Source organism: Setaria italica, chromosome II, assembly GCF_000263155.2.
Source record: "Setaria italica strain Yugu1 chromosome II, Setaria_italica_v2.0, whole genome shotgun sequence".
Lineage (NCBI taxonomy): Eukaryota > Viridiplantae > Streptophyta > Magnoliopsida > Poales > Poaceae > Setaria > Setaria italica.
This window is the reverse complement of record NC_028451.1, coordinates 41128995-41146344: the sequence shown is the minus strand read 5'-3', so window position 1 is coordinate 41146344 and position 17350 is coordinate 41128995. Positions and strand designations below refer to the sequence as shown.

The 17350-nt window shown below is 47.2% G+C and overlaps 2 protein-coding genes and 1 non-coding gene across 3 annotated transcripts; 2 read left to right on the top strand and 1 right to left on the bottom strand.

Annotated features, from left to right (window-relative positions):
• The first annotated feature begins 846 nt into the window (after positions 1 to 846).
• Positions 847 to 5225, top strand: LOC101760075. The gene is made up of 5 exons (XR_001163312.3): positions 847 to 1373; positions 1745 to 2008; positions 2121 to 3276; positions 3371 to 3581; positions 5209 to 5225. It is a non-coding gene; the product is annotated as an uncharacterized LOC101760075 (transcript).
• A 1225-nt stretch (positions 5226 to 6450) lies between these two features.
• Positions 6451 to 8880, top strand: LOC101776836. Its single transcript, XM_022823880.1, has 3 exons — positions 6451 to 6605; positions 6714 to 6783; positions 8038 to 8880. The coding sequence occupies exons 1-3, from the start codon at positions 6460 to 6462 to the stop codon at positions 8128 to 8130; spliced, it is 309 nt and encodes a 102-aa protein (XP_022679615.1). The 5' UTR covers positions 6451 to 6459; the 3' UTR covers positions 8131 to 8880.
• A 1867-nt stretch (positions 8881 to 10747) lies between these two features.
• Positions 10748 to 12339, bottom strand: LOC101759670 (bisdemethoxycurcumin synthase). Its single transcript, XM_004957724.2, has 2 exons — positions 12037 to 12339; positions 10748 to 11941 (listed from the first exon to the last, which is right to left on the bottom strand). The coding sequence occupies exons 1-2, from the start codon at positions 12227 to 12229 to the stop codon at positions 10944 to 10946; spliced, it is 1191 nt and encodes a 396-aa protein (XP_004957781.1). The 5' UTR covers positions 12230 to 12339; the 3' UTR covers positions 10748 to 10943.
• Between the last annotated feature and the right edge of the window lie 5011 nt (positions 12340 to 17350).

Sequence of the window (17350 nt, the reverse complement as noted above, 5' to 3'; positions counted from 1 at the left end):
CCGGCTTATCAGCCATCAAACAGTGTTTTTCTCTCACAACAAATCAGCCGTTTTAGCTTTTCAGCCAGCTTATAAGCTGAAGCGAACAGGCCCGATTATTGGGATTATGCGAGTTCTAATTCTTTGCCTGGGTATCAAATTAAGTAATTAGGCAGTCAAAAACCATTGCAGCCTCACAAGTATTGTAGCAACATGAAAAAAATAAAAAAGGCTTAAAAGAGATATCCCCAAACATACAACGCGAGCAAGCGCAAGAAAGACTATTCCCATCAAATCTTACAATTTTTAGAGCTGGAGTCACATTGTTAGCTAAACAGATTAAATTGTTCTATGTTTTTCTAAAGTTGATAGAGTGGAGTAAAAAAAGATAGAGTTGGTGGAATGGAACTGTTTTTTCTGAAGCCCTAGTTGGTCGGTATTATTATGGTGGGAAGAAAATTCCTTTTCTTTATGAAGCGGGTGGGAAGAAAATTCTATTGATGCATCAAGCCTTCGGATAGCCTCCACGCGTCCTGTCGAAACCATCTCCCTACTATGTCTGCGCCCTGCACGAGGCTATCGAGCCAAAAGAGAGCCACGTCCTGCACGATGGAAGCAATCAAGTCGGCTCCATCAAGAAAACAAATCAAGGGGTGTTAAAGGACTTATGGTTTGTTTGGTTGGGTTTCAATTCTTGCCAAGCCAAAATTAGGGCATGCAAAGAAAATTTGGCTATCAATTGGTTCGCTACTACAATTTCGTCCGTCGCGCTCGTTTTGCAAAAAACTTCTCAGACTTTCGTGAAATCAACCTGCAGTCCAATTCTGAATATAGGGGGGGCTCGGGTGGAAAAAAGAGGAAAGTGAGGGATTAAAGGGAAAAGAGCTTAGCTCCCTGGTCCCCCTCCTTCGGGGGATCAAGATCCGCCGTACTCCGTCCGGCCGTCCGGCTCCAGGCCGGCGCCACCCGGCAGTGGACTGGCCGGAGCCCCTCAGGGCCCGGCAGTGGACTGGCTACGGAAGAGCTTCTTGATGACCGCAGGGAAGAAGGAGGAGATGGGGAAGCTGGTGATGGAGCGGAGGATTTGCATCTGGATGTCCCCATTCTCTTCATCCATCTCTCCTCCCCATCTGCCCGCTGCCGGCGCACCTCCGCTTCCCATCTGCTCCTGGCGCCGGGCTACATGCGGCTGCACGCGCGTGTGCCGCATCCTCCACGACGGGGAACCGCCGTGGCAGCGCCTTCCTGTGGAGCCACCGCTCAGCCACTGCCCACCGGATCACGGGCAAGGCCCTCCTCATGCTGACAAGCAGGGCACACGAGAGGCTCCGCTCACCCAACCTCCTCCTCGGTTGCCCGCTTGTCCAACGCCAGCCTGCTCCGTGTCGTCCGAGGTACTCCGATGCCCCCTCCCCCCTTGCATGAAACTGGCTGTTAATGTACAGATTGAATTGTTCACGGAATCACCCGCATGTGGTGGGTGGTTAATGTTTGCTATTATGCCTCTATAATCTGCACGGTTGTCATTTAGGAATACTTATTGGTTCGTGGAATGGATTAATCGTAGCATTGATTTGTTATTTCATCAGGTCATTCCATGATTTGGATGATCCAATTCATGGTTTTGCCATTTAAATCAGCTATATTCCTGATTTTTTTTCTGATAGCACTGCATATGCCAGATGAAAATTACCCATTGGAATTTAGTATTTTCTTATTTTTTATATCTGACACACCTTTCTCTGTTTTGATTACATGGGAGCAGATAATTGGCACAATTGTTGGCAATAGCAACTCTGAACTCTCTTTGCCATGCTTGATGCAGCAGCACCAACGCGCTGCTTCTGTAAGCGTCGAAGGAAGTGAACAAATTCCTGAACACCACTTGGTGCAGGTGATTCCACCTTCCAGGGATGCCTACAGTTGTTTGGGGCATGTAAATTATCCTGCTAAAATTATATGGAGGGTCAAATAACTGCACTTGATAATTGCATGATGATGATGAACTCCTGAATGAGTTGGGGAACTGGTAATTATCTCTTCTACAGTGGAGTCTCTGCAGTGCTGCCATTGCGTTTGTGGGAATGCTTGCCCCAATTCAATTCTGTTAGCTTGCTGATTCCTCCATAAATGCTTATCAGGTGCTTGTGGAAATGCCTGTGTGCGACGAGCTGGTGATTCTGATTTCCAAGGACTGCTGAAGAATGAAGGGAAGGAGAGGTACGGTGTTCTGTACAAGCAGTGGCAGAAGAATGCTGCCAATTTCAGCATTGACGGGCACTACCCAGTGCGGGAGCTACGGGACCGTGCACGGAGCTGCTGGGAGAGGATTCCAGCACACGAGGGCAAGTCGGTACTTGTATCTGAAGGTCATTGGCTTGGCTGGAAACAAGTTGGGAGATGTGATTCCTAGCTCCATCGCAAACCTTTCGATGAGTATGGAGTACTTGAGCATAAGTAGCAACATGCTACCATATTGTGAAGCGAAGGTAACATATTATGAACAAACGTATAATAATGTGAGAGTAAGTAATGACCTGTAGTAATGTACGGGCATTTCTGCTAGTACTCTTAAAAAAACTAATCTCCTAAAAATTACTCTAAAAAAACTAAAACCAAGATAAAACTTAGTACGTCGAGTATCCTCCACTTCTTCGTCCCGCGCTGCGTCTAATTATTGCCGTCCGCTGACCCTGTGCCCATCTGCGCTCAACGCTTACACCGTTGATTCTTTGGATGCCTCCAAGCCGTCCCTCAGCTCCCACGCAGATCCGCTGCCATCCGTGTCCCTCCAATGGAGCCCAAGATGCCTCCCCAGCTCATACGCCGCCGCCGCTGCCTCGCCTCCGCCATCGATCCCGCCATCGCATCCAAGCACGCGCCGCCATCCGCCTCCTCCAACCCATCGTCTTCTCCTCTCGGGTGGCCGCCGGCGCAAGCAGAAGGCTCCGGCGGCGACACTGGTGGCCGCCGACTCCTCGACTGGGCTTCGTCACCGGCGCAGGACGGCCCCTGTGGCCCCGGTCCTCCCTCCTCCTCCCCCCGGGCGCCAGCAGCTGGAGCTGGCGGATCAGGGGGCCTCTCAGGCGGCACCCCGATATTTAATCAACCCTCCATTGTGGCGCGCTTCTCCCATTGCAGCGACGAGTTCTCCTATTACTCGGGCTCCTCCTCCTCCTCTTCCTACTCCGGCGCGTTGGTGAGGTTGTGTGTCTCCGACTCGGCGCGGCGCGGCCGCCCCGTCGACCCCTCCACGTGCTCTTCGTCGTCGCCTCCCTCCGCCGCATCAATCCGAAGGTGGGGAATCCGGTTCCTCAATTACTTACCAGCGCACGATTGCAGGCTGTTTCTTCTGAAGTTTCGCATTGATGGCTCTGCTTGTTGCTTCCAGATGTTCGCCGAGGCCACAGGCGCGCTGTTCCATAGCGGGGCAGAGAAGAAGCGGAAGGGAGTGTGGATCGAGGTTGACAACTACGAGGACAAGAGCGAGAGGAGCAACACGGTGGCCAGCGAGGGGAGCACCGTCACGGCCGCCGCGTCCGCGGGCTCCACGGCCACATCGGGGAGATGCTGCCGGCCTCCACGGGCGAGCGGCGGCAGAGGTTGGGGTGGTGAGTGTAACATCCGCAGAAATCACCAACTAAAATCACCCGTTAAAATTGCCTTTAAAATCTTTTTACCGCTGAGCTCCCGGAAATCGGAAATCTCCCCGGCGATTTCGCCACCCCGGTACCCATGCCGACCCCCACCCACCTCTTTATTTGTGCCCGTAAATCTCGCCGCGTGCCGCAAGTGCCGCCGGTCCCTCTCTTTTTCCTTCTCTTTTTCCCCTCCCTTTCCTTTTCTTTTCTTTCTTCTTTCTTCCTCCTTCTTCTTTCTTCTTCCTCCTTCCTTCTTCTCTCTCCTTCTCCTTCTTCCTCCTGGTGCCGCACGCCCGGCCCCAACGCCTTAACTCCACCGCACCCCACCTCCACTGGCGCCATTCCGCCTAGCCCTCCCGGGACTCGCGCCGCCCGGCGCCTCCCCTCGGGCCGCGCGCCGCTGACCGGCCCCGCTGGCCACTCCGCCCCACACGCCGACGGACCCGGCCCCCGTCCCTTGCCGTGCCGCCGCCGCAACGCCACCTCCCAGCGACCACGCCACCGGATCGGCCTGCCCGGCCCCTACCCCTGTGCTCCGGCCCCGCCGGCCACTCCGCCACACGCCGGCCACCCGGACCCCCACCACCGGAGCTCCCCCTGCCGCCTATAAAAGGGCCGGCCCTCGCCGGCTCCTCTCCCTACTCACCAACACCACATCCCGCCACGCCCTTACTCCGGTCGCCGACGCCGCCGCAAGCCGCTGCCGCCGCCGCGAGCCGCCGCCGCCTCCTCCCGCCCGAAGGCCGACGCCATCCGGCCGCTCCTCTCCATTTCCCCCCAAGGTGAGGGGCAAAACGGAGCCCCCTCCTCTTCCTCCACCACCCGCTGCCCCGGCTCGCCGCCGGCGAGGCCCGGCCGGCCGGCCACCGCCGGCCACTCTCCATCTCTCCCTCTCTCTCCAAGTTCCTGGAGAAGAAGATAAGATTACCTCCGATTTTAGATCTGACCTCCAATTTTCCCAAAATTACACATAGACCCTCCCACCACTCTCATAGCATTCTCGCAGATAAGCCCCTCCACCTCCGAAAGTAATTGCAAATAGGTCCCTGGTTATTACAAATCAGCCCTAAGCCTTCGTTTAAGCCCCTAATTCATGTTTAACCCGTCATTTCATGCGCCAAACTTCCTCCAATTAATCCCAAATTTCACCACGTCATCCTCCAGAGTACTTTCGCCGATCCATATCCAAATTTCCCAAAAATAATCCCTCTACCTATTTTCTGTCAACGTTTCCTGTTCAGAGCTCACGGTTAAAAACCGTTTCCTCTTTTATTTATTTGTGTGTCTATTTGTGTGTGCCGTAGATCGCGGATTGCTCGAGGAGGAGCCCGAGGAGGAGTTTGACCGCGAGCCCGAGCCCGAGGACCAGTACCGCGAGCCGGAACCCCCGGAAGGCTTTGAAGACGGCAAGTCCAATCTCACCCTTTGATGCATACTTAATACCTAGTTTTCAAACACAACCTATTAGCCTGTTTTACAAAGTGCATATTATTTCATCGCAAGACATGGTTGGATAGCCACCCCTTGATTGTTATGAACATTCCTTGTTATCCTATGGTTGTCTCTAAATATGACACGCTCTATTTAGTCAATAACCACCGCTAGAATGCTTAGGAAATTACTACTTAACTGCAATCATTATTACAATGGTGTATTCGGAAAATAAATGTGTGTGTGTCCAAGTGAGAGAAATGGCTTTTGGGTTCGGGGAAAAAGGATGTGTAGACGGGATGGATGGGTATTCCTTGTGTGGGATGCCATGTTGTTGTGCTCGTACCTTGGTGGTTGAGCAATGTCGGGAGATATCCATCTTATCGTGATTAAGGACCGAGTTGATGTGTCATCTTGCCTAATTCCACCATCGTGCAACCACTCGACCGTTGTATGGGCAACGGCTTAGCATAAATCCCACTAGCTGAACTGTTAGTCCTCAGGGGTGCTGGCGAGCAACGGAGCCCATGGAAAAGGAGTAAGATCTGGGTGACTTAGGTCCCGGTTACGGTCTCATGAATGAGCCGTGAACCCCTTGGGTGCTTCCGTGAGGGCTAGTCAGTCTTAGCTAAGGTGGGTAATGGCTTTGTTAGGATCCGCATCGACACTAAGGTGATCGTGCTGCGGTACCCTACTTGTGGGAAAAGTGTACAACCTCTGCAGAGTAAAAACCTATCCGGGTAGCCGTGTCCACGACATTGGACGAGTTACGGCTTGGTCACACAACTAGTACTTGGGCAAGGATGTCATACGTGTGTGTGTGTTGGATTTTGGAAGAGTCCGGCAGATGTGCCGTGCGCTATGGCGGACGGGGAGTCCGATAGCGATAAAAACTTGGGTCCTTTGTGTAGGATCAACCCCACTCAATGTTTTGGGTATTAACGGAAACCTTTACAAAAACCCTCTTGAAAACGATCCCCTGCATGTGTTAAAATTTGGCTTTACCGCAAATAAACTATAGCCTATCCTTGTTGTATTTGTGCATAAACTTGCTTGTATCCCCCTCTGTGGATGGGGTTGGACTTGTTGAGTACGTTTGTACTCACCCTTGCTTCGTTGCTACAGAGGAAGACCCGGACTTCGTCGCCGAGGACCTTGAGTAGAGGTTGTGTCCGCACCCGACGCTGCCTGTGGTGTTGGCCTACCCAAGATGCTGCTGCTGCCGTGTAGTTCCGAGTGCTGTCTTTTGGCAGTCGCTTGGTTAGCCGCCGTTATTTATTTACTGCTTATCGCTGCGTGGCTTTCACGCCCACTCCCTCAAGAGTTGTTCGGTAACTGAATTATCTGTCGAATAAATGTGCTATCAGCCTCCTAGGACTGATATTTGTATCACATTTAGTCTCTACTTATGTGGGGACGCTTCAGTGAGAAGGCGCCGAGGAGGGTGGAAGCAATCATGCAGTGGTTTTCGCGGTCGCAAGCTGGGCCGGCCACGGAGAACGACATCTGCGCCGCCGTCGGCGACAACTCCGGGACGAGCAAGGCGATACGCTGGTGAGCAGGACTCTGCCTCCAACTCACATTTGAAGCGGTTTTGAAATCGTTACCTGATTGCTTCCTAAATATTCGTATCTGCTTGCTTCTGCACGTGCAAATTTGCAGGCTGCTGAAGCAGGAGGGTGGCTTGCGGCGTGCAGGCATTGGCGGCCTCTTGGATCCGTATGTTTATATGGTATGTGAAATTCGTGCCTAATACTTGAATTAGGATGGTAGTTGGAATTGAATTTTTAAATTCATAATATGTTTTATCTCAGTGCTGTAGGAATGACAGTGCTATGCCAAGTTGACAAACTGAATCTAATTGATAGTGAGCAATCTTAATTAAAAAATGGAAGCATATTCTAGATTATGATGTCAATTAATTTGAATGAATAAACAAGAGGTAAAACAACACCACAGCAGTCACCTGTGCGAGCGGCTGCTGAGTTCATTAGCATTGGTCATTCCAACAGATCTATTTCTGGCGCCGAATTTGAGTTTCTCCCACACTCCATTCCAGGAACCTCTTGCATTCCATCAGCACTTTGCTTAATATCCAACCTTGAAATGCAACAAGATACCAAGCGTCAGCAACAAATTCTTTCCTCAACCAAAGGACAAAGAAAAGAAATGTACCTTTTTGATTGATCGTTGCTCTCATCAAGCAGGTCTCTTATTTTCTCATTGTAGACTTCTAATATGCTTACAGAAAATGTGTAGGTAACAGATGTGCTTCTCTTATCAGACATTCTGAACAGTTCTTCCAAAGCTCTATAATTTAGACCTCTATTTTCTGGAACCCCTTCCATTGTGAAAGTTTTCCCAGTCCCTGTCTGTCCATAAGCGAATGTGCATACGTTGAAGCCATCCATCACTGACCTAACAACAGACACAGTCTCTACAAATAATACAGCCTCTGAAAAAAGAATTTAAGTTCATCATCCTTTGCCTTCTTCATGCTCGTATTCATTAGGTTTTGTATTAACTTTTGCATTGAATATGCCTGATATGTTTTGCAATTGTATTATTCTCCATAATTATGTGAACTTTTGAATAATTTAGATGAACAAAACTTCCAGGAAACGGAGCTTAGTTGATGGACATGATATTTTCCTTTTCAAACAACTCTTTCAATACTCATATATGTCATGATATCACTATTTCTTGACAATCCCAATTGTATACAGCTCTTCTAAGTCAATATTAGATATAACCATAAAGATGGAATACTATTACGAGTTATGACAGACCCAATTTCGTCATTTGTACAGAATCTGGCTTCTTTGGTTTAGAGGTACATATGGATTGCTCTTTATAAGTGGCTTGGGACTGAAAGGCTTTGATGTTGATGTTGATGTTGATTTATTCTTCTAAAAACTATTTTGTTTAATGTGGGACTTGTATGTTTTGTTGCGTTATTTTTTGACCTTGCTGGTGAATTGCGCAGAAATGGGTCAAATGGTATGTGGACGTTGTCGTTAGCTTCTTGCATATCCCAGGGGTGTTGTTCATGTTCAGTGTTTTGGTTGTTGGACAATAAACCTTGTATTGGAAGGTACGTGCTATTTCTATGTTAAACATTGTCTCTCCTTATTCTATTGGTACATTATTCGCAATTGTTGTCTTTGAAATAACTTCATTACCAACCATCTTATTTCTTAGTCCCTCTAATCCCCAATATAAATCCATTTAAGCTCATGTGTGGGAGTTAGGTGCATGCCAGATGCCAAATTGCCCATCAATCATTGACAGAATTAATGTGGCATGTGGTCAGCATCGTTACTTCCATTGATTAGTGGCATGTAAATAGAAGTAAAACAGGGAAAATTGAGTAAAAAAGATTCCATGAACTAGGGATGGAGTTATATTTAGTAGACTGAAGAAGGCTTAGATGAACTTGGAGGAATTCTGCTGTAATTATTTAACTTTATTTTTTGTCTCAAAAATTTCGTTGCCATATATATCATTGTCTAAGTTTTACAGATGTAGTTTGATTTTCCAAGTATATCAGCATAAACTTGGTTAGCGGAGAATTCTTATCCTTTACTTTAAGTTGCATTATACATTCCCTTTGAAATTTTTTACACAACATTTTTGCCTGATATTTTTTCTGCTAAAAAATTATATTAACTTGCTCTCATAGGCTTATTAATGCTTCCATAGCTTTTTACAAACTCACGTTAAAGTTATCTATGCGCTTTCTTATCATTCAAATATTGTTGTTACCTTTTTTTTCCCTTCCTTGCCAGCACATCAAGTTGGTAAGTTGTATTGTGGACCGTGTGATACATTGTTGATGTATCCTTTTGGGGCTCCTGCTGTTAAATGTTCCAAATGTCTTTTTGTCACTGAAATCGGAGCAAGTGAACTACCACTTGTCACATAGTTTGCCTGCTACATGTGCTTTTTTGTCCTAATATATTTTGATGAAAAAATAAGGTGCATGCCACTGTAATGGTGAGATCACTACTTATATGCTTGCTTAAGTTTTTGAGGTCTCGCTCAACTTATTTATCTACCTTTTATGGAATATTTGCACCTTAGATTCTAATTTCTAATTCATCTTTCTTTCTCTCTCCCGATTTGCATTCATCTGTTGTTCCTTTGTTTTGCCTTCATGATTCAAACAAGTATTCTTGCGTCCCTATCACCATGGGTGTGTATATGCTTTTATGAAGGGGATTATCAACAAATGGATACTGCTAGATCCAGATTTTTTTGGTAGGGTACTAGAAAGAAGATGACCGTAATGAATGTACTTAAGCAATTTTAATTTTCCGTGCAGATGGTATCGCAGATGATATAGATGGGTAACAAACTTCAACTTGATGTAGATAGGTAACTGACTTTGAGTGAATATTCGTGTTTATTTTCAAACTATTATTAATTTGTTCGTGTTTATTTTCAAACTATTATTAATTTTCCGTGCAGATGATATCGCAGATGATATAGATGGGTAACAAATTTCAACTCGATGTAGATAGGTAACTAACTTTGAGTGAATGTTCGTGTTTATTTTCAAACTATTATTATTTCATTATTACATGCATGGGTACGATCCTAGTTTATACTAAAAATCGTAACAAGTCTCTATAAACTTCTTAAAGTTCACAGGGAAAAATGTATTGTTTGTCATGTTTGGCACCAAACCAATGGATATCTAAATTTCTTACCCTAACTTGGGTATGCCCTGATTTTGACAAGCTTTGATTTTGACATGCCCTGTTTTTGACTTGGCAAGAATTGGAATCCGACCAATCAGGCTATTACTCTCAGAGATTAAATCTAAGACACTCAACAGACTCCCGGAGACTAAGTTTGGGACCCTCGGACCATTGGGGAACTTGGCCCCCTCGACTCCTCGAACCATATACGAAGCTCAAGCCCCTAACTCATTTTGCCATACATAAAACACTCACGTTTACTGGAAAGAGCATCTCCAGCAGTCTATCTATCCCTAATCCAACAAACGTATTGGAAGAGTTGATAAGAAAATAGTGCTCCAACAGTCTCTCTTTAACCTTCCCCTTTTCCAATAATTATTAGAACAACACAATAATTCATCCCAACCCTTCCTACATAAAGGAGGGGTTGTGACTCTCCCAATACTGCAACAGCAACTCTCCTAATAACGATGAAAGTGATATTGGAATATTTCTTTTAACTAGTTATTGAGAAATATTTATTGGAAGACTGTTGGAGATGCTTTGTATCACAATCATAATATTTTAATCCTTCTCGACCATTTTAACATAAAAACTTAACTTGACAATGAAAAGTGAGCATTTCAACACTCCTCACACGCAGGCTCGATCATACCACAAACAGTGGAAATGAGTCATTTATAACTATTTTATTTAATTACGTATGGCAAGATTTGAATTTGAGATCTGTGACCCTGATAAGTTCAATCTAGAAGTTAAACTAATAGGAAACGATAGTCAATTCATTTCTACTTCAACACTACCATTAGTTTTATTTGACCTCTCTACCTGAAATAAGTCAAAAAGAATATTCCATTGTTTCTTGGCATGGTGTGCTCCGGATTATTTATTTGATTATTCATGAAGTAAAAAAAAACATAACAACAAATGAACAGCTAAATATAATTACGTAAAGGAAAAAAATTAACTCCACACGTATAAAATTCAGCACGCTAGATGCAACATATGACATGACTCATTATCATTAAACAATTCAATCAATACATAGATATATCACGCTGATATTTAAGGAACTAATTTAGCGCTCCACCTTTATGGTCCATAGCTTATAGAATTTTATTGATAATGGACCTCACTTTAGTTAATACTTATCTATACTAGCTTATACCGGTTTGTAGCTTTTGCATTGCTAATTTCCCTCGAGGCTAGCAGGGGCGTGCAGCACCATGGTCTCGATTGTGATTCCCGGCCCGAATGCCATCATCACTCCCCACTCCGGTGCTTCACCGTCCAGCTTGGCCACCCGACGGTGGCGCAGCTCATCGAGCACGAAGATCACCGTCGTGCCGCTCATGTTGCCGAACTCGCTCAGCACGTGCCGGCTCGCCGCCAGCTTCCCGTCGTCCAGGCCGAGCACTCCCTCGATGTGGTCCAGGATCGCACGGCCGCCGGGGTGGATGGCCCAGAAAAGCTCGTTCCACTTGGCACTGACGCCAAGCGCGCCGAACGCGTCGATCAGGCAGCGTTCAACATTGCACCCAAGCAGCCGTGGCACCTTGTTGGAGATGTGGTATTCCATGCCGACTTTGTTGATCTCCATGGAGATGTCATCCTCGGTTCCCGGTATCGTGGTCTGCGAGGCGAAGGCCATCTCGAACAGGGGCCGCTCCACGGGGCCGACGGGGTCGGCGCCGATGATGACGGCGCCGGCGCCGTCACCGAACAGAGACTGGCCAAGGATGTTGTCCGGGCAGCCTCCCTCCGGGCCGTAGAAGGCGATGAGCGTGATCTCGGAGCACGCCACGAGGACGCGCGCGCCGCGGTTGTTCTCGGCGAGCTCCTTGGCGAGCTGGAGCGACCTGCCCCCGCCGTAGCAGCCGTGGAGGTTGAGCATGGTTCGGGAGACCGTGGGGCTGAGGCCCAGGAGCGACGCCAGGCGGCGGTCGGCGCTCGGGGCGCGAGCGCCGGAGTAGGTGCTGAAGATGAGGTGGGTGATCTCGGTGGCCGGGCGGCCCCATTCGGTGATGGCCTTTGCGGCCGCGGCCGCGGCTAGCTCCGGGACGGCGGCGGAGGCGATGTCCACGCGGGCGTCGAGGGATGGCAGCGTGCGGTCGGTGAAGTCCGGGTTGGCCGCGAGGAGATCCTCGTTGAGGTGCATGAAGCGCTGCTTGATGCCCGACTTCTTGCCTGAAATATATAGCCGCGCGCTCATTCATATTTGTTCCGATATTCTGAAACAAGACGAAGCAAGATGGAAGGAAACGGGATGCATGGATGCTTACAGATCCTGGTGAGCTTGGCCTTGAGGTCGGTGAGGTGCTCGCTGTTGGTGACGCGGAAGTAGTAGTCGGGGTACTCGTCCTGAGCCATGGACGTTGGCGGGTTCGCCGTGCCGATGCCGAGCACGGCAGCCGGTCCATCCGCGCGCTGCGCGCGCCTGATCTCGCCGACGACGGTTGCCGGAGCGCTCCCCATGGACGTCGACGACACCAGCAAGAGCTAGCTTGCTCACCCCTGGACTCTTAGCTAGGTAGCTGAGAGCCTGAGAGCACGTGAGATGTACGAGGTGCTAGGGATGTTCGCGTCTTCGTGGTTTGGACAAGCTGGAGGTGCGTTCGATTTATACCCGTAATCGTGTGTGCTGTGTGTATGGCGTGATGGTTTCGGGAATCGGGAGCGTTCCTCTGACAGCGACGTGGTGCCGCCGGGGACTGACTTGAACTGGTCAACCTCAACAATGATTTGGGCCGTGCATGGTTTGAAATGACGAGCTTCCTTTAATTTTGTACGTGACTACGTAGTCCATTTGTCAAATGGAAAAATATTAACGACCTCCTAATGCCCCTTAAAACAACAATCATGGAGGCCCAGACCCACCTGCGGTGATGACGATTGCCGCCGGCCCAGCATGGGCAGGGAACATTCAGCTCCGTCTCGCCCGACCCAGGGTCCTGGGGTCGGACACTCCCGACCCCTCGATGGCAAAACTCCCGCCTCGCCCGACCCACGATCCCAGGGTCGGATGTGCCCGACCCCTCGCCGCAAGGTTCTGCCTCGCCCGACCCCGGGCGTAGGGGGTCAGACTCATCCGGGCCCACAAGACAAGGGTCCGCCTCGGGCGCAGACCGGCAGACGAGGGCATGGATCTCGTGGGCCCCTCACCGATCTTGCCATAAATGCGCCGCGGCTCTGGCGCGCAGAAAGGCACCCGCGCCCCTCGACGTGACCGCTACAAGTACCCGGACCGAACACTGTAGCCACGACCGCACAGGCTACAGTGGCCGCAGCTCTCCCTGATTCGTCATAAGGCACTCATGGCATGCGCCGCCCGGCACAGGAGGGAGCTCCGCCCGTTCTCGCGCCCCGCGTATCCGGTGACAGGGACGCGACGTCTGTGTCCCTCGGACCATAAGCAGGACAACAGGGGTCAGCCGTCTCCCCCAATGTGCACAGTTGCCACGACCGAACACCATCATCATGCTTGGCGGCAGCCGTCGCCAGGAAGATCGTCGACAGGATCCAAAGACAGCCGTCCTCCTCCGGTGGACGCGCTGACAGGAGCCGAAGGTCGGAGCAGGAGGCGGCGACCCGGGGACTTGGTCCTTCTCCTTGTACTTTACTTTACTTAGCTTATCTCTTTTACTTCTCCACACACCCGGTTCACCTGTAACCCTGAGCCCTCCTTGCGCTATAAAAGGAGAACCAAGGACCCCAATACCAGGAGGACTCTCAAGCCAACAGAACCCACACACTCACCTCTAGAGCATCAGTGCACACCCAAGAGACTTGGGACCGGCTCCCTCTCTCGTCCGTTTGTACCCCCTACTACAGACCTTACGTGAGTAACACGAGCTGCTCCTCATACTGGACGTAGGGCTTTCCTTTCTCGAACCAGTCTAACCCCGTGTCCTCTCACGCCACCATCCGAAGCCTTACGCGCATAAAAGAAATTTACTAGCCGTAGTCTTGATCCACTAATCTTGACAACGACACCATTCAAAATGTATTTGAGTAAAATCATTTGGCATATGCATCCTATGATGGGTACGGTACAGCCAATCTTCTCTAACTTTAACCACCGGTTTGAAGGTTGGTCATTTGGAAATATGGTGCCATTGGATGTGCCGTAGAAGTATTTTCATACCATCTTCATATAAAAAGTGGAGGTCGAAGTTACGTTGGAGATAGTATAAATGTATAAAATTCAGTACATTTACAAACGTGAGAAGTATAAAGCTGATAATAACCACTTTTGACTACCGCAATAGTACTTCTTCCTTTTCAAATTAATTGCTATGTCGTTTTATATTTGTCCTAAGTCAAACCAGTCTGATTTTGGCAAATAAATACACAATATCAAGATATATTCGTGGTGTACCTAATGAAACTAGTTTGATGTTGTAGACATTTGTGCATTTTTTTTAATAAAATTGGACAAACGTAGAGACGTTTGATTATGACAAAGTTAAAGCGCCTTATTACAATTTTGAACAAAGGGACTAATAACTAAGACAATATTTGGGTAAAATATGTTTCATTTTTATCTTTTTTAGAATAAAATGGCAGGGACCCTTGTCCTCGTTCCTATAGAAAGGGAAAAGCTATCCATTGCCTGGGTGTTTTAGGAGCTCCCAACACCTGAATTTTGTACCGTCCAATCTAATGAAGTGTGGTGCTCATTCATTCGCTTTCCCGTCACCTGCTGCTACCCGCTGCCTCCTGCTGCAGCTGGCACCGCTCTCTGCCTTCTGCTGCAGCCTGCGCCGCTCTCTGCTTCCTGCAGCGCTCCAACCAGGAGGCAGTCATTTGAGCATCTGTTGCAAGCAGGCAGACAATGCTCCGACCAGGCCACGGTGACCGATTCTGAGACACCGTGCGGCCTCATGCTCGGCAGTGCAAGCTCAGTTGAAGGGAGGCAGTAGAGTTTGCTAGCATTTACCGTTTGAATTACATTAATTTACAGTGCTTTAGTTGGTGTAAATTATTTAAACTTGTCTTGTAAATGAGTTGCAATTTTTAATTTTGAAATCTAATTTGTATTTTTGCATTTGAGGGGTTTCTCACAGTTAGAAATAATTTGTTATCTGACTGACTATAGAAAAAATTTGTTTCAGTTGTTAATTTTACCTTTTGCATGTTATTTTTCCTTCTCTTTTCTGCATCAATTTATTTACTATGTGCTCTGTATAGTTGTTTTCTTTCTGCATCATCTGATCAGAATCCTAGAGTCATAATTCTCAGGTGACAGATCTGTTTCTAACACCTGATTTTTTTTCTACTTCAAAACCGGGTGTTACACCCTGCAAATCATCCGGGTGATTGTTGGCCCAATAATACCCGGGCGAGGAGTAGACACTCCCTATAGTAAACAATGCAATTTCCCGGTCTTTCACAGTTGGTCCTTGGTCGCGGACAAAGACGTACTCCACCCAAATTTTTATGTGAGGTTAGTCCAATTTTGCTGCAGCTCAGCTGGTTTCAGCTTGTATATATATAATTCATGAAACTGTGCATAAACAACATGCAGCCCGGCATCGGGTTTTGATTGGAGAGGTGATGGTGGAGTAGGCATGGTGGCCTCTCGCGGCTAGTGAATGAAGTAATCAGTCTACGTGTTCTTTGTAGTGCGTAGCTAGATGCCTAGATGGCTAGATGTGTAGCACATCTGGTAAATATTCACTAGCGATCCACGTATTAAAGCTATTTGCAAACAATATTACTGAATTCCACAAATAAAATATTAGCATAAGAACCATACACTGTTGGTAAAAAAATGGTGTAATATTCTGTCGTGTTTGGACTTCGGAGTTTGGACAGATAGGGGCTAGATTGTTGGTTCTCTGTCCGTGATATTGAATCCTAGGATTGCACTGTTTCAAGATTTTTTTAAAAAAAAAATTGGATTGCAATATTAATAGGATGGAGGGAGTGCATGTCAGTACATGGTGTTTGAATTGTGTCTCAGTGTTTGATCTTTATAAAAACAGTAAACACCTTACCTGAGGTTTCCAAAACAACGCTCTGCCCTTGGATTTTGGAGACCGGCTTTTGTAAAGTTTTACGTGCCTGTTGTTGGCATGGGCTCAAAGGTAGCCATTTGGCCCAACTTCTAATCAGGCCTTGCAGGCCATTCACACCGACGAGCGAGCCACATGTCCCCCTTGAAACAAATGTGGTCAACTGTTGTCTAACCCGAATAAAGTTTACAACAAAGTAAAAACACCTTAGTCATGGGACGCACTTCGTCGAGGAGGGCTGCAATGGTTGTTGTGCTGCGTGGAGGCATGGCCATTTATGTTGATTAGCTATGATATGGTATGGGACACGCTTGGACGATTTTAGGGCAGCACTTGAGTGAAAGCCATTGTTCGTTGACCCAATGGACCGATGACGGCGACACCTTCGGGTGTCGTACTCCTCCTGTGAGGTGTCTATCATGGCTGCTCCCCCCTGTGTTTTGGGTTCTTCTTGTGAAAACCTTGTCCATGCAGGACAGACGGTGTCGACGCGCGGTGGTGTCGTGCCCTCCTTGGAGGCGTCGTTTTCAAAGTTCTCATGTCTTCTCTGCTCAGTGTTAGTCGTGAAAATTGGTTTTGTCTATCCAGTTGTTCGTGGTCATGGCCTTAATGAGCGAGCTGATGAAGAAGTTTGATGGAATTACCTCTCATTGTTTGGAATTAGCCAAGCTCCGATAATACTCTTGCTCTACTTGGTGTGAAGATGGATCATCAAGAATCGACTTTATGAAGCAAGCCATGAAGGATGACTACTCGAACTGCAATTTGGAGGGATCCTTTTCTTTTTTTTGTTTTAAGCTACTTGTCTCTTACATGTGTTGGCGCTGTAACAGTGGCTACCTTTTGTAATAATTGTGGTCTGCTGCATCCTCTTTTGTGATTGTCTGAAGCTGGATTTTCATCCATTATCTAAAAATTATACGATTAAATTAAGGAAACTACGTAGGCCCTCCACCATCACCTGCCATACATGGCAATGATCATATCCATATTCCTTTTGGTACCATGGTAAAAAAAATATTCTTAGTTTGCTAAGAACGTATACGTATCTATACAAGCATTTTTTTAATTTTCTAGCTATCTATTTACTTTCCAAACTTTAGGAACCATTTGTCGCTTGAAAAGAACATGGTATTTATGAGTTCAATACGTACTAGAGTAAAAAAATTACATGGGAAGATAAAAATTATCACATATTGAGCAGCGCTGGTGCATGTTGCTTGTATGCTACTTGCACTTAGAAACGAATCCACATCTACTAATGCATGCACACTATTTAAGATAACAGCAATGTTTGCTAATAAGTCGGACTATGTGTATATTTTTCTCTAGCAAATCTTTTGCTTAAATAAAAAGGTAGAAATTTAATGAGTATTTTAGTTGAAGGAAATAATTAAGTCAAAATTATTTTTGTTTTCTAGCAAATGTGTAGACATCCAATAAGCCTAATAAAAAATTAGTGATAGAAATAAAAAAAATACCATGAGTTTAAAAAACACAATTGATTTTACCGTAGCAGCGCAGAATCATGGTTTTGCTGCGATCATTTGACAAACTATATGAAGAATTAACAATGATT